This window comes from Balaenoptera borealis (assembly GCF_965194805.1).
Source record: "Balaenoptera borealis genome assembly, chromosome: X".
Taxonomy (NCBI): domain Eukaryota; kingdom Metazoa; phylum Chordata; class Mammalia; order Artiodactyla; family Balaenopteridae; genus Balaenoptera; species Balaenoptera borealis.
In genome coordinates, this window is record NC_138881.1 from 59,051,687 (window position 1) to 59,070,853 (window position 19,167).

The 19,167-nt window shown below is 51.4% G+C and overlaps 3 protein-coding genes across 3 annotated transcripts; 1 reads left to right on the top strand and 2 right to left on the bottom strand.

The window, feature by feature from the left end:
* The first annotated feature begins 2,937 nt into the window (after positions 1-2,937).
* Positions 2,938-10,064, top strand: FOXO4 (forkhead box O4). Its single transcript, XM_082377265.1, has 3 exons — positions 2,938-3,842; positions 7,244-8,309; positions 8,632-10,064. Exons 1-3 carry the CDS (start codon positions 3,378-3,380, stop codon positions 8,637-8,639), a joined length of 1,539 nt encoding a protein of 512 aa, XP_082233391.1. The 5' UTR covers positions 2,938-3,377; the 3' UTR covers positions 8,640-10,064.
* Positions 10,065-10,243: 179 nt separating this feature from the next.
* On the bottom strand, positions 10,244-12,864 carry LOC309620149 (uncharacterized protein CXorf65 homolog). Its single transcript, XM_082376216.1, has 4 exons — positions 12,183-12,864; positions 11,846-11,980; positions 11,407-11,511; positions 10,244-10,984 (listed from the first exon to the last, which is right to left on the bottom strand). Exons 1-4 carry the CDS (start codon positions 12,343-12,345, stop codon positions 10,710-10,712), a joined length of 678 nt encoding a protein of 225 aa, XP_082232342.1. The 5' UTR covers positions 12,346-12,864; the 3' UTR covers positions 10,244-10,709.
* A 145-nt stretch (positions 12,865-13,009) lies between these two features.
* On the bottom strand, positions 13,010-18,953 carry IL2RG (interleukin 2 receptor subunit gamma). The gene is made up of 8 exons (XM_082377365.1): positions 16,471-18,953; positions 16,123-16,276; positions 15,722-15,909; positions 15,385-15,524; positions 14,816-14,978; positions 14,142-14,256; positions 13,822-13,891; positions 13,010-13,480 (listed from the first exon to the last, which is right to left on the bottom strand). The coding sequence occupies exons 1-8, from the start codon at positions 16,688-16,690 to the stop codon at positions 13,304-13,306; spliced, it is 1,227 nt and encodes a 408-aa protein (XP_082233491.1). The 5' UTR covers positions 16,691-18,953; the 3' UTR covers positions 13,010-13,303.
* Between the last annotated feature and the right edge of the window lie 214 nt (positions 18,954-19,167).

Consider the following 19,167-nt stretch of genomic DNA (forward strand, 5'->3'; position numbering starts at 1 on the left):
AGTCTTGGTGTTCTTACCATTCCATCGATCCTTCAGCTCACCCTCCTAAAGCATCTGGAGGTCCTATGGTTTATGGTCATTTTCATCTGTCCGGAGTTACAAGGTATACCCTCATCTTAACAGTAAAGGCTCAATAAGCATTTGTGGATTGACTGAAGAATTTATACTCTAGTTGGGGAGACAATATGCCCTCATGAAACGAAAAGCCACGTAACCCCAAGCACAAAATGAAAGAATACAAACTGAGTTCATAGAGGCTCAGGAGATGCAAAGTTGTTAAGTGATCTGTCAGGTTGGGCTAGTTGGGGAAAGTTTCCAAGAGCATGTAAGTTTTGAGCTTTGAATTGGAAATTTAAGGTGATGGACATGAGTTGGTAGAGAGGTGGACCTTTTCAAACAAATGCACAAAGGGAGACAACGCAAGATATAACTCAAGCCACGACAGGTGCCTGCCCCACCCTGCCATTTCCCTGTCTCAGCAGCTCTTCATGATCTGCCACCACACCTGTTTCAGTTAGAAGAGAGCTCCTTGTGACCTAGCGCCCACCAGGCTCCCTCTTCTACCAAATTCACCGCTCGTGCAGCACTTTCCGAGTACTCCAGGCTGTGCTGGAAGAGGCATAGGCAGGAAATGTTCGCAGGCATTGTGAGCAACTATCTCCTGTCCCTCTAGTCTGGACCTCAGGTGGGAATACACAGTCTTCTGTTTACCCTCTACATGACAAATGCGTGTTGGAGTAGAAGAAGGCAGGAATATGTAGAACCAAGATGGTTATGTTACCATGAGCAGACTAATATCACTTTGAAGGTCTAATGTGCTGCGGCCTCTGAAAAACTCCGGGTGGTATGGCTTTACAACCGTGATGGGAGGAAGGCCTGGTCATCACAGAGCACATATCAAGCAACACTGCCAACGGTATAATACTAGGCACTATACAGATAAGTTAAATTACAGTCCCTACCCCTAGGAGCTTGCCGTCTAACAGGAAAAATGGGACATGGCCAGGCAGTAAATAAATATGATACATTTATTAAAACGTTGTCAAATGCACAAGTGCAATGGTCACTCGATTCCTGACCTCGTTCATTCGACAAACATTTATTGAATGTCTGTTATGTGGGCTCACAGAGATACACAAAACTTGTCTCTGCCTTCAAGGAGTTCACAGTTTAGTGGAAGAGACATACATACACATAAGCAAATAATTACAGTATAATATGGTTTATGCTATATAACATAAGCCTGCACAAAATGCTTGGGAATGCATAAGACAGAGAACTAACTGTACCTGAGGGAGACCAGGAAGGCTGAGTAAGAGTTTTCCAGAATAAGAGACTTGGGGAAGGGATGATGAGAGGGAGGACATCCCAGGATGTGGAGGGAAAGGTATAAAAGGGTATGTATGGCATTTCCAGGAAATAGTGCGAAACTCGAACTGGTCAGAACTTAATGTGCCCAGTGAAAGAGGAAGCAGGAAAGGTGCCTGAATCTGAAGAGACCTGTATGCCTTGCTAAGGAGTTTGAACTTTATCACATAGGCAATGGGGAAAATCAAAGGAAGTTTTAAGCAGGGAAATGCTATGATCACATATAGGTGATATTCCAGTTCTCCTGCCTCCTAGCTGTGTGACTTTGGGCAAGTCACTAAATCTCTGAGCATTAGTGTCTTTCTCTGGAAAATGGGGGTGACAGGGGTACCTACCTCACAGGGTTGATTTGAGGGTAAAGGAGCCAATTTATATAAAGCAGTCAGCACAGCGCCTGGCACATAATAAGTGCTCCATAAATTTTAGTTATTACCAGGAGTGTTTCTTAGAAAGGTTACTTTGTTGACAGCACAGAACATAAACTGCAGTTGGGAAAAGATTCGTGGTGGGAGGTCTGATTAAGACGATGCTGCAATTTAGTCCAGTGATAAATAAGATCCTGAACTGGGATTTGGATGTGGGAGTTTAGGGAGATGAAAAGATGAAGGGTAAATCTAGCTTAGGAGACTGGGTAGATTAGGACAACCATTAACCAAATTCAGAGATAAGAGTATCCAGAGGATAGGGGTGTGGGTGCAGGAACAGATAATGAGTTCTGTTTGGAACCTGTTGAATGAGAAGTGAAGCCGCCGAAGATGGGAACCTGGAGAATATCAATATTTGAGGAGAGGCCAGAAGAGCCAGTGGAGAAAACTGGTTAGCAACCGCACTATCAATGGGAACTGCGTATGGGGAGTCGAGAGCGGTGGGGGAGACACCATCATCAGCTAACCATTTGTTTATGTTCCCCAAGCCCTCCGCCCAACTCCTCAACACGAAAACAAGCCTATCCTCTAGTCAGTTCTTTGCTTCGTGCTTCTCGGTTTTCTGCTTCTTGCAGAGACCGCATTTTTTCCTTTTGCCCTCTTCTGACGGAAAGACGGAACGGTCTAACATCTCTCGACACGCTCATCTAGGCGATCCCGAATCACAGGGGAGGAGGGGGGAAGGGGAGAAAAGGAAGAAAATGATTTTTAAAGAAAAGAAAAAGTCCGCCACGACCTCTAATAATTAATGTTCCCCCTCTCTATATCCTGCCACGCCGCTCTCCTGCCACCCAGATCGGGCTCCTGGCCGCGAAGTAGGACGGGAGATGTAGTCCCCAAGCCCGACCAGGCTGGCACGACTAGAGAACTCTGTTTCCCAACCCGCTCTCCAGGCGCGTGCGCAGATGGCTGCCCCGGCGAGTGGTAAACAGAGACGTCAGGCGGGGGCCGCAGCTTGGAGCAAAACAAAAGGGAACCCCGGGGGGCGGGGGGTGGGGGGGTTTGATAGGGGGATTGGTGCGGGAATTCGAGAGGCTGGGGCCGCGGGGACGTGGACCCGAGTAAGAGCTGGGGGGAGGGAAGAGGCGGGAGGAGGGGGAGTCAGGGGAGGGGCGAGTGACGCGGGGGAGCGGGGCGTGGGGGAGGGCAGTGATCCGGGTGGAGGAAATTCGGGAGGAGTGTCCGGGGGGCAGCAACTTAAAAGGGGGAGGGAACTGCGGCTAAAGAGACGTTCGGTGATGGGAGCGCGATTTGTGAGGGGATACGGTGCCTCAGGTTTAAAAGAGCAGGAAGCTGAGTGAGAGGTTGGGGAAAAAGTGCCTTCGCTAGGCGAAGGTTACAGGTGGTGTCTCGGAAAGAGCTCCAAGGCTGCAGACTGTAGTGGAGGAGAGGATCAGAGAACTAACTGTGTGCAAGGGACAGCTTAGGGGCTAGCGTCCAGGGGCGAGGGGGAAGTTCGAGACTTTCTGAGGACTGGCAGGAATGTGCCTCCTGGCCCTCGGTGCTTCCCCCCTGGGGGGAGGCATCGCGAGGGACTGTGGCAGGCTCCTCTGAACGCTGAGCGGCGGAGGTCCAACTCCACGTATGGATCCAGTGAATGAGAATTCAGCCAGAGAGGCTGCCGCGCTCGTAGACCTCGATCCCGACTTCGAACCCCAGAGCCGTCCCCGCTCCTGCACCTGGCCCCTTCCCCGACCAGAGCTCGCTCCCGAGCCGTCCGAGCCGGCCGAGGTGGAGTCAGGTCTGGGAGAGAAGGTACACACGGAGGGGCGCTCGGAGGGGCGCTCCCAGCCGACCCTGTTGCCCTCCCGGCTCCCTGACCCGGCAGGGGGCCCCCAGCCTGGGATCCTGGGGGCCGTAACAGGTCCTCGGAAGGGAGGCTCCCGCCGGAATGCCTGGGGAAATCAGTCATATGCAGAACTCATCAGCCAGGCCATTGAAAGCGCCCCCGAGAAGCGACTGACACTCGCCCAGATCTATGAGTGGATGGTCCGCACAGTGCCCTACTTCAAGGACAAGGGTGACAGCAACAGCTCAGCAGGATGGAAGGTAACTATGACCCCCTTACCTCCGTCCCAATACCCGTCTGCTCCTGGTCCCCCCAGTCTCCTTACCTCTACTCTGGGGCCCCTTTTACACCCCTAGCCCAGAGGTCCACCTTCCGTCGTCATTCAGACAAACATTTACTTAAGACATAGTATATGCCGCTGGGTGCTTGATGCTGGAGGATCACAGATGAATAAGACACTGTCCTTGCCCTGGAGAAAATTGAATTCTCTGCTCACTGCTCAACACTCCCAGCACTTTGGCTTGGGCTGCCCCAAACACTTATCCCCACAGAGAAGTCTTTATCCTATGTACAGCAGGAACTGTGTGGATTCCCCACAGGAACCTAGCCTTCCCTCCTCCCCCACCTCCCACCCCAACACCTTTTCTCCCATTCCTGTGGGATCACTTGGATTCCCTGCTTGCCTCCCAATACCTCAGGGTAGAAGTACTGTTCTAGGACTCTGCTACCCAAGAAGATGGAGTGAAGTGGCGAAAGGTAAAAAGAGTGATATCCATGTGGTAAGGTAGCAGATCTTATGCACTAAGAAAAAAGGGGGGGGCTGCCTCGGTTTACCCTATATAATGCCAAGAAACTCTCCTTAGTAAGGGGCTATCCCAGTTGTGGGGGGAAGTTTTCATTTACTGTTGAGGAATATTCATGGAAAAAATAGATAGGGCTCTGACTTCAGAGCACAAGGTTGGGAGTTCCCTTGGCCTTCCATGAGGAAACTGCGAGGAAAGATCTCGCTAGATGCTCTGAAAGCTTGTCCTGGGAAATATGGGACTCTAATCCCAAGATTTGGGAGCTTTAACTCCTGTTGACGCCTTGTGCCCCCATAGGTGGTGAGATCAACATGCAAGGAAATACAGAGGGTTGAGTGAGCAGAGGAGGGTCTTCTCCTAGGTATAAGAGATCAAGGGATCGGATCCGCAGTATCCCTAGGGGTTGGGCAGAACAGAAAGCAGGACAGCTGACTGAGACCCTTGGCACTATTTCTGGGTAGACTGCCACGCCACAGTCTCAGCTCATACAGAGCTCCCCTCCTTGGACCCAGCCTACACAGCTGTTTTCCTTTTCCCTTAGGTTCATTTTCCAGGGTAGAAGAAATAACCATGAGTTGTTAGTTATGCTGTGGTAGTGTAGTCCCTCCTTAGAATTTACACTTGTACGGGGTTTTTCAGTTTACAAAGTAATTAAAAATTTTAATTTCATTTATCTTCACAGCAATTCTGAGATTCCACATTTTACGTATTAGGAAACTAAGGTACAGAAAGGTTAGGAAACTCGCCAAAATCGATAGAATGAGGACTTGAACTCAGGTCTAACTATAAATCATATGCTCTTTCTGCTAATCCATGCTGCCGTGGAATGATGGCAAAACCAAATCAGGCCAAATCTGGGGCCTCCAAGGCTCTCACCTCCCACTCCCCACCCCCACCCCACTCCAAGGGGGAGACCTCAAGCCTGAGCTGGCTTCCCTGGTGCTGTGCCAAGGTTACTACCACTCCACCAGGGGGCGGCACTCACCTAGAACAAGAAGGCTTAATTTAGGTGGCTGGGGGAGCAATTAGCAGTTGCCCCCCTTCCAACAGGTTAGAACCGTAGGCTTCTAGGGAGCCGACCTCTCCAGGTAGGAGGCTGTACAATGTACTAGTTCCAAGGCCTAAAGAAGAGGGGATGAACAACTGGCACTCGTGGGTACTGAGTAGTAGGGAAAGGAATGAGCCTTCTCAGTAGACCCAGAGTTAGAGGATGGAAAGGCAGGGGGTGAGGGGGAAATCACAGTGCCAAAAGTCACTGTGGTTCTCAGTTACTAAGAGCCCAGGCTGGATGGACAAGTGTGATTCCTTGAAGGAACCAAAAACATTATAACGCAGCCAGAGTAGTTGGAATGCCATTACTACAGGGTCCCAGGGAGACAACGACTTCTAAAGAGCCCTGGAGCAAGAGGCTGCTTAAGCATCTTTCCCCAGGCAAAGGGTCTCCTTATCTAGAGCATCAGTCTGAAACACATGAAGTGATTTCTGACTGTCCATAGCCTCAGCCTGCTAGTTGCTCCAAGCCCTTCTGGGCTCCTCCCAAGTTTCTAAACACTAAAGAGCTTCATGTGGGAGGTCAAATGCCCCTAAGGTTGGAGATCCTATGCACAAATTCCTGAGGAGAAGTGGGGAAGAGGAGGTAGGAAAGAGAAGGGAGGTTCCTGGAGGGTGGGGTGGGGCGGACACAAAATGATGGTGTAACTAGCCTGGAGCAGCCAGTAGAAATAAGCTGCTCTGGGGGCTCAAGAAGCTGCCAATCTCAGCTCCCTGGGCCCCTGGAGAAAAAAACTTATCTCTAGCAGAATATCAGCAGCGAGGGAGGAAGGAAGAACACAGCTTCTAATACTCAAGGCACTCAAGAGCTGACGGAGCCTCAAGGGGAGATTCACCATCCGTCACCAGAGGGCCAACCACCAATCAGGCAACAAATATTGATTATGTACTGGGAGATTGGCACTCTGAGGGGGGCACTGCTGGGGGCTGCCCACCTGGACAACATGTCCTGGCGTTTACACTTGATAAGACGAATTACTTGAAACCATAAACAGCATAATATAGATTGGGGAAATTTGCGTGGAACAGATGAAAAATGCTGTACAAGAAATTTGGCTGCAGAAGTCAAGCAACCACTTTAGAAAAGAGAGAGGACTTCAGCTTGATCTTGACGAGCTAGTAGAATTTAGAGAGGGGAGATCCTTCCCGGGACAAGGAGGGAGGGAGGGATGGGCCTGGTGTATTTGAGGCACAGGGACAAGCCTGGCCTGAATGTACTTGAGGGTGTGTGTCCAGGAATTGGGAGAAATCAGAAAAAAGGAATCTGCCAATCCTATAGCGAGCCGGGGCCCAAATGCCCTGTGCAGAGTGGAGCACCAGCCTTGCTGAGGTTCCAGCCCCTCAGCCAGTTCAGAGGACCGGCTCAGGACAGGGTGGGTCTGTCCTGGGCTGCTGTTGCGCCACTGTCCTGTAAATTCCACCCAAGCCTGCACTCAAGGAAAGGGGTGGAGCTGTGGAATGCTCTTTCCCACTTGAGCCTAGTTCTTGCTGAACGAGGAGTGCGTCTTCCCAACTCCCACAAGCCCCAGACAGCCACCAGAGACTTGGGAGGGGTAGAGTGCTGTGAGCTCTTGGGGGGGGGCGGCGGGGAGGGGGGCACAGTGCCCTCTGAGTAGCTCATTGCTCGGGTGGGAACTGTGTGTGGTCTCATCCCCTGCCACCACCCCCCACCCATACCTTTGCCTCTTTTCCCCCCTGGATTTGACTAGCTTTGCGTCTCCAGGAATGCCCCCGCTGCATCCCAGCGTCCTTTTAGACTGCACTGCCGGCCACTGACCTCCCTTTCCTGTTGCCTCTGCCCCCTCCAGAACTCGATCCGCCACAACCTGTCCCTGCACAGCAAGTTCATCAAGGTTCACAACGAGGCTACCGGCAAGAGCTCTTGGTGGATGCTGAATCCAGAGGGAGGCAAGAGTGGCAAGGCGCCCCGCCGCCGGGCAGCCTCCATGGATAGCAGCAGCAAGCTGCTCCGGGGCCGCAGCAAGGCCCCCAAGAAGAAACCAGCTGTGCTGCCAGCTCCGCCCGAAGGTGCCACTCCGAGGAGCCCTGTTGGCCACTTTGCCAAGTGGTCAGGCAGCCCTTGCTCTCGAAGCCGCGAGGAAGCTGACGTGTGGAGCACCTTCCGTCCACGAAGCAGTTCGAATGCTAGCACTGTCAGCACCCGGCCCTCTCCCCGGAGGCCAGAGCCTGAGGTGCTGGCGGAAGAGGAAATGCCAGCCTCGGCCAGCAGCTATGCTGGGGGTGTCCCTTCCACCCTAAAAGAAGATCTGGAGCTGTTAGATGGGCTCAATCTCACATCTCCCCATTCCCTGCTGTCTCGGAGCAGCCTCTCTGGCTTCTCTTTGCAGCATCCTGGGGTTTCAGGCCCTTTACACACCTACAGCACCTCCCTCTTCAGCCCAGCAGAGGGGCCCCTGTCAGCGGGAGAAGGGTGCTTCTCAAGCTCCCAGTCCCTGGAGGCCCTGCTCACCTCTGATACGCCACCACCTCCTGCTGATGTCCTCATGACCCAGGTAGATCCCATTCTGTCCCAGGCTCCGACACTTCTGTTGCTGGGGGGGATACCTTCCTCCAGTAAGCTAGGCACAGGGGGTGGCCTGTGTCCTAAGCCCCTAGAGGCTCCAGGCCCCAGCGGTCTGGTTCCCACCCTTCCGATGATAGCACCAGCACCGCCTCCAGTCATGGCGGGTGCTCCCGTCCCCAAGCCCCTGGGGGCTCCTGTGCTCACACCTCCTACTGAAGCTCCAAGCCAAGACCGAATGCCTCAGGATCTCGATCTTGATATGTACATGGAGAATCTGGAGTGTGACATGGATAACATCATCAGTGACCTCATGGATGGGGGCGAAGGACTGGACTTCAACTTTGAGCCAGGTACGGCACCTCCGAATCACGGTAGCATCTCACAACCCATACCTCCTCCTAGGTGTCCAGCTAGTCCTGTGATTGAGCAAAGGAGAGGTAGAACAAGGGGTAGCTGGAGGTGCCGGGGAACTGGAGGGAGGATGTCATGTTAGAGTGGCATAGTTTCCATATGGGACCTCCAGGCCCCTCAGCAGTGCTCACCCCTACAAGGTAGGATGGGAGAGGTGGGGAAGGGGCCGTCTCTGTTTTCCTTGGTGTGGATCTTGATGGTGGAAAGTTGTCATGCCCCAGATGAGCCTCTTACGTTGTCCTCCGTTTTCTCTTCCCACAGATCCCTGAGCCATTGGCTGGCAGCTTTATTCCCTGCTTCAGAGACGGAGCCAGGCGTGCCCATATCCACTCTTTACCCTTGACCCCTCCCTGGGAATTTGGGACCCTGCTTTAGACCTAGGGTAGGGTCTGCTCACCTGGGTGTTGAGGAAATTATAAAGCTGGGGGTGGGGAGGGAAAGGGGAGGGGGAAAGGGAGAGGGTTTATTCTCACTGTGCCAATTAGGGGGTAAGGCCCCCCTCTCAGGAGCCATCCTCGGCCCCCCCCCATTCCCACCCCATAGGTTTTGTAGCAGGGGCGGGCAGTACTGTTGGAAATGTGAAGTCACCAGTGGCCTTACCCCTGCCTTTGGGAGCAGGATATTTTGTAGAGTCTTATCTGAGCTGGTCCAGGCTGGGTTGAGCCTGGGATTTTTATGCAGTGGCCCCTTGGGCCAGTGTTGTGGGATTGCGGGGGATGGTAATGGGGAGCTGGAAGGGCCAAGGTCTGAAGCCTGGAGTGGCTCACCAGGCCAAATCACCCTTGGAAGGCTACAGATAACAGAAAGGCTTTTTATAAACTTTTAAAGAAATATAAACACAAATATAGAGATTTTTAACAGTGGCAAGGTGCTAGTGATGGGGAGAATGCTTTTTTCTTTCTGAAGGCTTTCTCATAGTGACCTGATGCAAACACTACAGACGTTACTCCGGGAAACATGGGGGAAGTAGGGGAGAGAACCCCAGGTCAGCAGAGAGCAGGGGGCAAGGGGAAGAGCTCCCGTGAGGACCAGGTGTAAAACACGGCCTGCACAGAACTAGCTTGGAGTTTCCCTAAGCCAGGTCCCCTCACTCTGTCACCTTGTGCCTGGGAGTGTGTGGTGTTGGGGCACAGTCACACTCTCGTGTGACCCCCACTGGGTTCGTGCTATGGTGGGAGAGTGCGTTGAGGGCCAGGAATGAGTCTGTGGCCTGGGAAGGGGGTGGGAGGGGGGTGAAGAGAAGGAGGGAAGGATTTAGGGTGGTAAAGTTAGGCACAGAGACCTCCCTGTTCAAGGCCCCAGACAGCTGTCCCTGCCCTTCTTCCCCTTGCCTGACTGCAGGGGTTATGTGGAAGTGTGTGCAGTGGCAGGCAGGGGGAGGGGCGGAACAGGGAAAGGGGAGCTGGGGAGCTTGGCTGAGGGTCTGGGAAATGAGCAGGGATGGAGGGGAATGTGGATCAGGTTTACTAGCACCTGCTAGGAAAGGCCATCTGGGGCTCCTTCTCCACCCTAGCCCCCAAAGCAGCCCCTCCCCCAGTCCCCTTTGCATTGTCCCCTCCCCCGCCCCTGCTGTGGGTTCCCATCATTTCCTGTGTCAGCGCCTGGCCTACCCAGATTGTATCATGTGCTAGATTGGAGTGGGGAAGTGTGTCAAATCAATAAATGAATAAATTCAATAAATGCCTATAACCAGCTCTGGTTTCTGCTGCCTCGCTGTTCCACGCGGATAGCGGAGGGGGAGGTAGGGACTGCCCAGAGGCAGACTGGTGGGGGGTGGGGGAATTTCAGACGGGGACTTGGTGGAGTGTGGCGGTGGCGGGGGGGGGGGGGGGGGGGGAAGATGCCCATCCCCATCCGTCACCTAACCCCAGCAGGAGTAGGCAGGCTGTGATAGGCCTCCCAGGGGGAGGTTGTCTGGTTGGAGAAGACCCCACCCCCCACTCTGTCCCTCAAAGGCTCATTGTGCTAGACTTCGCTGTCTTTCCTCACCCCCACCCATGTGCTTGCCCCCGCCGGCTCCTGCTGCCCCTACCCACCCTGAGAGCCTCCACAATGCCTGGCGCAGACTTAAGCCTTGGTGCAGATATTGGGAGAAGAAGTCTTTCTTGAAAAAAGGAACCTCACATTAAATGCCAGTAATTTCATACCTAGTATTGCTGCTCTCATTTGGTCACTTTATTTTGTTAGCAATGTTTATCCCTACTACGGATAATGTTCCCTCTGGTCTTAAAGAGTGGACCACTGCGAGTGGTCCCCACTTCATCTGAGCATCTTGATGATTTGGACTGGAAAAGGAAAGGGTCGGTAAGTAGAGAAAGAGGCCCCTGCAGGGAAGCTTTCTACAAACTAGGGCCGAAGGCAGGACAAAAGAGGTGAGAGGCAGGTCTTGGGCATGGATGTTGGATTTGGAAAGGAAATTCATCCCAGAGGGCCAGGGTGGAGGAGCCTTCGGTAGACTTGGTGGGGAAAGGAGGTTGCTGGGACAGACCATGTTTGGGAAGTCTTACTGGGAGTTTCACTGACAATTCAATTGGAGCGACTTTCTTGGCTTCTTGGCTTCTAAACAGTTCAATTTGACCCCTCTTCAGGAGGTCACATTGTGTATGCAAGGCATCTAGGAATCAGGAAAAGGTGCCCTCGCCTCTGAGGACTGGAGACCTTCCCTTCCCATCCTGTCCCTCCCATCATTCAAATGATCACTTGGAGTAACCGGGCCTAAAGCTAGGCTGAGGAGTGACCTGAAGGTGCCTAAGCTTTGCTCTTTTCAGTGGCAATCGGGACACCAAGACTCCAAGAGCAAAAGGTGAAGGGAAAGATGGGAATGATGTGGTGGGGATAGGGAGATGTACTGAGGAGATGGCTGAGAAACAGCGAGGAGGGATGAGTGACACACGCACACTGCACCTGGTTTGAGCTAAACATCCCTTCTGAAGTGGCCCTAGACCCTATTCCCCTTTTCCTAGGATCTTGTGATCCTACCTGATGGACTACACCAGCCCCACCCTATATTCTCCATCACCCACCGTTATACAGTACCCTCCATGTTCCTCCTTCCTCCATCATGCTCCTTACCAATTATCTTGGGTTCTGGGTTCTTAAGGAGGGGCACAAAAGCTCTGTAGGCATTCTTAAGTCCAGTTCCTGTGAACACGGCAGTGCACAATCCCCAGCCCCCGTCACCCAGCCTCCACCCTTCCAAAGCCCAAGATTTCAGGACCCTAACACTCAACACTACCTTGAGCTGGTGTACCTTATTTTCTCCCCTCTGGTCCATCCCTAGGTCAGGTCAGGGGAGGTGGGGAGCGGTGCATAGAATGTACTAACCTAACCAATGTCAGAGAGGCAGTGCCCTTTCTTAGGCTGACTAGAGGCGGTCAATTTGGATCTGGTTGAGGGGGCCCTATTTGAAGGACCAGGTTCACGGTCCATCTTTGGGGCCTTGCTCTATCTCTGGGGAATGCTCCCAAGCCGCTACCTGGTGCCCCATGCTCCACCCTACAAACGTAGTAGGTGTTTCGAGCTGTAAGGAATTTGTTGGCATAGTCTCCAAGGGTCTTCATCAGGAAAAACAACTGCATTGTCCCCATTGCATCACACAAATCGATGGTGTCTGGAGGGAGACCAAAGGGTAATTGGGGCAGCTAAGGAGGGAGAGAGGGAGCAAAAGAGGCCAGTGATCCTATTCAGAATGTGTTGGAGGAAGCTGTCGGGATTCAAGGAGCTCTCTTCTTGCCAGCAGGAGGACCTGAGGGCTAGAGATGACCCTGCTACTTCTGACCCTTGGCCATGAGTCCCCTCCCCACACTCCTCACCTGTATCACGCAACCCCACTTCATGACGGACATAATGCAGCAACAGGAGGACAGAACAATTAGTATTGGCCAGAAACTGCCGATTATCTGAGAAGAGATGGCACGGGGCATGTGGTCCTTCCTCAGTTATATCATCTCTGTGATCTCCACTGCCCTCCAACATCCCCAACCCTACACATAGACTCCAGCTCTGTGATACCCCTCACCTCCATGTTTGATAAAGATGAACATGCTCTGAAGATCTTCTCACTCTTCAGAGAGTCTTAATAAGTCATGGCAGAAGGAGGGTGTTCTAGAGGCCTTGGGGGGCCAAGTGGGCCCATAAGGTCAGGGGACTGGAGAGGAAGATGGATTAAATTGGCTGAGGAGGTCCAGACTGGGCAAACAGGAGAGAGCTATGGGCAGTTGTGGATAAGCAGCATCCCTAGGGGTGGGGCCTGAGGCTGCAGCTGAGGGATTATGAGGTCAGAAGTGGTATGTGTGACAGAAGGTGAGGTAAGGCTAAGGGGAGAAGAACCTGGGTGGGGCCTATAAAAGATTTGTTAAAATGGGGGCAACAACAACAACAAAAGAAAATGGGGGCAGCATGGTAAATCTAACTCTAAACTGGCCCCTAGAAGGAGTGTAGGGCACCTAGAGAAAAGTCCGTTTCTGGAACAGCACTCTTTTCCAGTGAGTCTGTAGTGCCGCTGCCTCCGCAGCATGAATCCACCGCGCCCCTTTCCTCCCCTCAGCACCATGCCTCCCACCCGCATTGCACCCCACGTTTCCCTTGCTCCCTCCCCCTCCGCAACAGCAGACTTCCTTGATGATTATCAACAGAACTTTTATTTCTCATTCGTTTCTGGAACAGTTGAAGGGTAGATGGAAAGGGGGAGGGAGGGAGGGACAGCAGAAGCAATGCTGTGAGGAGGAAGGGCTGGGCTGGGGGAGATGAGAAACATGGACAGGGCAAAGGGGCAATTCTCAAGTAGGAGATATTGAATGAGAAGGCAGTTATAGGGGGCACAAAATTCAAAATCAGCCACAGGGGGGCGAGGTGAGCACTGGACCCAGGTTGGTTGGACGAGGGCAAGTTAGTACAATTTAGGGCTACAGGGCCCTGGGGTTCTGTCAGGGTGTCAGGGCTCAGGTTTCAGGGTGTAACATGGAGGAGCCCAGTAGGGGCTATGCTGGCTGCAGGGGGAGCCCCCAGGCCCTTCCCCTCCTTTTGGGGGGATCTCACTGACGTGGCAGAGCCGTTCACTGTAGTCTGGCTGCAGACTTTCCGCCAGTCCCTTAGACACACCACTCCAGGCCTAAAGACAGATATCTCCAGGTCAGGGCGCAATTAGGAGCAGGAAGTAAAAGACCCAGGCTCTGTGCCAGGGGAACTCTCCCAAGATCTGCAACCACTGTGATTACAGAAGGGACACACACACTCCTGGGCCCTCAGTACCACTGTTTCCATCTGCCTCAACCAATCTAGGATCAGTTCTTCTGGGTGTCTCTCTGCGTCTAGCCCATCCCCCAACTGGTCGGCCACATCCTGTTAGTGCAGGCCCCCCTCCCCTCCCCTCTGCCCCCCATGCCCTGTCTGTCTAGCTGGCAGGCAGTTGGCCATTGACAGACTGCAGTCTGCCTATGACAATGTTCTCACCGAAAAGTTCCCATGGTATTCAGTAACCAGATCCTCTAGGTTCTTGAGGGTAGGAATTCGGGGCATCGTCCTGAGTGTGGAGAAAGAGGGAGCAGGAATACATCGGTTACGCTCTTGTATTACCCTTCTCCCAGTTCTCCCACATGGAATGTAGTGATTCTGTGTTGTCTGTGCCTGCATCTTCCTTCCATCACCATGCCCACTTGGGTGATCCCTCATTCCTTACTGTCCCGCCCTCTACTCCTGGAGACCCGGTAATAACCCTCTTCCCCTATTCCCAACCACCCCCACCTCATTTTTCTGGGATTCTGAATTCTCACCGTTCCAGCCAGCAGTACAAACAGATGAGGCTCACGATAAATGCCATGGAGCCAAGGGGGATCAGCACAGCTTTCCATGCAAACAACGAAGGAGTCTCAGGATTCTCAGGATTCTCTATCGAAAAGAGGAAAGGAAAAGAGACCGAACATTTGTAGTGCCCCTACTACGTGCCAACATTTAGAGCCCCAACTTGGTGCCAGACACTGTGCTAAACGCTATCTGTATAGTTAATCCTCATAACTCCTGAACGGGGCGGGGAGCAATTATTATCTCCATTTTACAGATGAGGAAACAGAATCAAAGAGGTGAGTGATGTGCCCAAGGTCAAAGAGGTAGGAAGTGGCAGAGGCAGGTTTAAACCCTAGATTTGCCTGATTCCAAAGCCATCTTTACCATGCAGGCTTTCTGGGAATGCTGCAGGGAAATTTTATACATTCTGTATCCCCTTTGAGGACCCCCTCAGCCTCCTTCCCAATCCACCCCCCTACTGTAACAACACACTGATCCAACCCTACACAGAAAAATCCTGCTTCCTGGGGGTTGGAGTTGAACAGTGAGGGGAGATGAGCCACCAAGTTTGGGGGCTTAGGGGTAGGGAGGTAGGGCAAAAGACAGTGGTGCTAGAAAGGTTCCTGGGCTCATGGGTCGGGGTGATGCATTAGGCCCATTTTACCCTTTGAAGTATTGCTGCCCCAGTGGACGGGGCAGCTCCAGTCACTCCAATGCTGAGCGCTTCCACAGAGTGGGTTATAGCGGCTTCGAACACGGAACGTGTAGAATTTCTGTGCATCCACGCTAGGCAGAGAGAAGCTATGTCTGTAGTCCACGGCTTGTTCCTTGAGGAGAAAGAGGGTGAGGGAAAGATGGGTGTCTATAAAAGAAGGGAGAACGGAAACTGCTGCCCCCCACCCCCACCCCCCAGGTCATCTTCTGGTTCTTCCCAGTTTCTCCCTCCTCTCTTGACTACTCAAGCCACACTGCTCCCTTCACTGCCTAGAATTTAATGCCTCCTTAAAGGCTTGCTTTTGTTTACTTGCCTTTCTGGTTTTGGGAAGAGCATGGGTAGGGAAACCTTGAGGAAAACTCACTGGTGATGAGAGGGAAAGGAGTCAGAGGAGGGTGGAAGGTGGGCAGGGGAACTGGGAGGCACAGAAGGGGAGCTGGGGCTCAGGCCTTCCTATTGGCTGATTGAATCCTTCATCCCCACTTGCTCAGCCTGAGCTGCTATCCCCACTCACTCACAGTCCAGCTGTGGTCCCGGTCACTCCGGTACTGCACCAGGTGCTCCAAACAATGGTCCAAGTGTCTGTTGCTCCAGCTCAGTTCTAGCTGGAATTCACTCAGGTTGCGAAGTGTCAGATTCTCCGGAGCCCAGGGGATCACTGGAGATAGGTGTGCGTGTGTGGTCATTCCCCTGGCCTAGACAAGTCAGGATCCTGAAGGTAGTGCGCCTGAGCCCTCCTCCCTTCCCCATTCTATTCCTCGCCTCTTTTCTGCCCAAGTACCCTTATGGTGAAAGAACACTAGTTTATATACTCCAATACCCCACAATATCCTTTGATCCTCCTTTCCAAATTACCCAGATCCTGCAGTTTTAGCAACTGTTCGGGCTGCCTCCTGTGTTCCCATGGGTCCTGGAGCTGGACAACAAATGTTTGGTAGAGATGGATCTCCTTTTTTCCAAACCAACAGCCAGAAGTGATCCCTTCAGAGAACAGATAGTGGCCACACTCCTGGAGTTTATCATCATCATTAAAGTTCTTGTACCTAGAGAAAGATTTCAAGGAAGAAGAACAGTGAGGTAAACTTGGGTACTCCAGATTTCCACAGCCCAGCCTCAGCTCCTCTGAACTGACTTATGACTTACCCCATGAGAAAATAGTGGGGAGCCTGGGATACTCTCTTGGTCCCCACGCAGTCTCTCACATCTAGCCCACCTCCTCTTCCTCCCCCGTACGATCCCCTCTCCCCTTCTCTTACCCATAATGCAGAGTCAGGTTGGTGGGCTGGGGCTCAAAGCTGCTGTTCCAGGTGCAATTCATGTACTCGACATTGAACACAAAACACTGAACCTTTGGGAGGGGCAGAGTGGAAACATTGAGGGTCCCAGGGGGTGTAGAGGTCAGGAAGAAGTCTAGGTTGGGGAGAAAATGAAGTGGGGGAGGGGAAGAGAAGACACGATGGTCAGAAGAAGCAGCGTGAGGCAGGGAACCCTTCCCCTTGCCCTCCCCATGGTACTCTTAAAACTCTGCCTGCAACCTTCCAATGTCCAGTGGCAGGTTCCAGAATTCAGTAGGACCCCTTCCCACAGCTTCCCTTCTCACCAACCTCCTCCAGTCCCAGGTTTCCCACCAGCTGTGATGTCTTCATTCCCATTGGGCGTGAGGACACTTGGGTTCAGCCCCACCCCCAGCAGAGGCAGCTGCAGGAATAAGAGGGATCTGAGTGGCAATGGCGGCTTCAACATGGCGCTTACTCTTCGTTCCCTGGGTGTAGACTGTGTCAGGAACCTGGGCCCCTTACCCACTACCCCTCCCCACCCACACATTTCCTTCTGTCATAACTTCCGGTGGAAAGAACCTTAGAAGCCAGGGCTTTACGGAGGGTGTGGTGAATGTGTGCTATGACACAGGCTAAATCCTCTGGGAGATTAGGTGTTAATCTAATCTGTAGAAGTAACACCACCACTGCAATGTGGTGTTAAGTAGAGACTAAAGCTGGGTATCCAATATTGTCACAGACCCAAGAAACCTCAGACTACCTAGATCCTGGGAAGGATCTGTTCATCACCACCACCGCTCCCGGCCACCTTCTCATCTAAATTATTTTATCCCACATAGTGGAGGGTCTGAACCTCCCTCCATCCTATGCTATGCTCCTTCCTTGGCTCAGTCACCCTGAAACTGCTATCAAAGCTCTACTGTCTTGGCTGGATGGAAATTGCAGTCTTGGCTCCCATGGGCGCATCTATAGCTATCTTTCCTCTGACCTTATCCAAACCAGAATAGCCACCCTTAGCTGTTGCGAGAGCTGGGTCCCCATTGTGACTGGTGAGGAGGTCTGACTTAGAAGCAGATTCTGGAAATGAAGGAACAACAATACTGGCTTCAAACTCCTCATCTTCCCCTGAATCTGCTTCTCTTCCTGTGTTCCGTATCTCAGTTAATGGTATCATCACCCTCTCAGTCACCCAGACTTCAAACCTCAAAGTCATCTTCGATTCCTCCGTCTCTCTCACCCTGAGAATCCTATCAGCTCTACTTCTGTTGTGTTTCTCCCAGTCGTGTCCTCCTTTCCATGACCAGAGCCACGGTGCTAAATCAGCCTTTCATTCCCTCTAGTCACGATTAGTACTAGAACCCACTACCTGGCCTCCCTTTCCAAAGGCCCCCTGCTCTCTAATCCATTCTTCATTCTGTTGCCAGATGTATCTTCCCCCAAACGCAGAGCTGATTAGAGACACTATTTACATAAATAGTTTATTTAGTAAACATTTATTGAGCCCTTAATATGTGCCAGGCACTGTGCTTATGTTCTAACCCACCCTAATTTTCCGTGGGTTTAAATTCCTCAGGGTTAGCGCAAATGTTACCTCCTCCAATATGTCTTCCTCTCCCCAATCAGAATTAATTTGTCTTTCCATTGTGATTCAATAGCATTGTGTTATTGTTACTTTTATTTGTTATGTGCTAATTTTATTATTTTTTATTTATTGTTATTTGTTACTTTTATTACAGCACTCTATCTTTTCTCTAAAAGGCAATACCATCATAGAAAGAATATCAAGAGTTAAGAAAAGTATGATATCACTTATATGTGAAATCTAAAAAAATACAACAGGGAATTCCCTGGTGGTCCAGTGGTTAGGGCTCCGCGCTTCCACTGCAGGGGGCACGGGTTCCATCCCTGGTGAGGGAACTGGGGAACTAAAATCGTGCAAGCCGCGCGGCCAAAAAAAAAAAAAAAAGATAAAAAATACAACAAAGTAGTGAATATAAGAAAAAAGAAATAGATTCACAGATACAGAGAACAAACTAGGGGTTACCAGTGGGGAGAGGGAAGGCGGGAGGGGCAATATAGGGGTAGGGGACTAAGGTGCAAACTATTATGTATAAAATGAGCTACAAGGATATATTGTACAATACGGGGAATATAGCCAATATTTTATAATAATTATAAATGGAGTATAAACTTTAAAAATTGTCAATCACTATGTTGTACACCTGTAACTGATATGATATTGTACATCGAATATACTGCAATTTAAAAAGGCAGGAAAAAAAAGAACAGCAATGAGATGATACACTATTTTAAAGAGAGAGAGTGAGAGACAGAGACAAGAAAAAATCCTAGTCTCAGCTCTGTTACACAGTAGCCATATAATATAGGGCAAGCAAACTTCCACTCTTTGAAAACCAGCTTCCTCATCCACAAAATGGAGACAATAATAATCCCTAACTCATAGGGGTTTTTTGCGGATTAGAGGAGACAATGTCTGAAAAGCATCTGACACTCAGTAGGTGCCTCTTTCGATACAGCAAGGGTTCTTAACCTGGAGTTCATGGACCCTTAGGGGATATGTGAGTGAACTTCAGGAGGGGGTCTAAGAATCTCCCGGCAAAGTATCTAAAGTTTTGTATATCTCTACGTGCATTCTTCTGGGAAGAAGGGCCATAGCTTCCATCAGCATTTCAAAGGGACTGTGAAGCAGAAGAGGTTAAGAACCTCAGGGCTAGACCATAAAGACCTTGAGCCGACCTTTCAGGGTTTAATAGGTGCTTTCTTATGCATACATAGTTTCTAATAAAGATTAGAGCCGACCTTTCAGGGTTTAATAGGTGCGTTCTTAGGCATACATAGTTTCCAATCTTCGCAACAGTCCCTTGAAGGTGTTAGTACACCCATTTTTCAGATGCAGGAACTAAGAAACAAAGAAGCGGTTTGCAAAAGGCAGAGTTTCTAAGCAACGCACAGACGTTCGAGCACTTATTCTAGGCCGAGAACTGAGCGAGGCGCTGGGAATCC

What these genes read in the sequence shown, in the direction of transcription:
- FOXO4 (XM_082377265.1), top strand. Translation starts at nt 3,378, where the DNA reads ATGGATCCAGTGAATGAGAATTCAGCCAGAGAGGCTGCCGCGCTCGTA. An exon ending in ACAGCTCAGCAGGATGGAAG is followed by an intron (nt 3,843 to 7,243) that starts GTAACTATGACC and finishes TGCCCCCTCCAG; the next exon opens with AACTCGATCCGCCACAACCT.
- LOC309620149 (XM_082376216.1), bottom strand. Translation starts at nt 12,345, where the DNA reads ATGTTGGAGGGCAGTGGAGATCACAGAGATGATATAACTGAGGAAGGA. An exon ending in AGTGGGGTTGCGTGATACAG is followed by an intron (nt 11,981 to 12,182) that starts GTGAGGAGTGTG and finishes GTCTCCCTCCAG; the next exon opens with ACACCATCGATTTGTGTGAT. An exon ending in GGTGGAGCATGGGGCACCAG is followed by an intron (nt 11,512 to 11,845) that starts GTAGCGGCTTGG and finishes CCGTGTTCACAG; the next exon opens with GAACTGGACTTAAGAATGCC.
- IL2RG (XM_082377365.1), bottom strand. Translation starts at nt 16,690, where the DNA reads ATGTGTGGGTGGGGAGGGGTAGTGGGTAAGGGGCCCAGGTTCCTGACA. An exon ending in GAAACCTGGGACTGGAGGAG is followed by an intron (nt 16,277 to 16,470) that starts GTTGGTGAGAAG and finishes TCCCCAACCTAG; the next exon opens with ACTTCTTCCTGACCTCTACA. An exon ending in GGGCAGCAATACTTCAAAGG is followed by an intron (nt 14,257 to 14,815) that starts GTAAAATGGGCC and finishes TCTTTTCGATAG; the next exon opens with AGAATCCTGAGAATCCTGAG.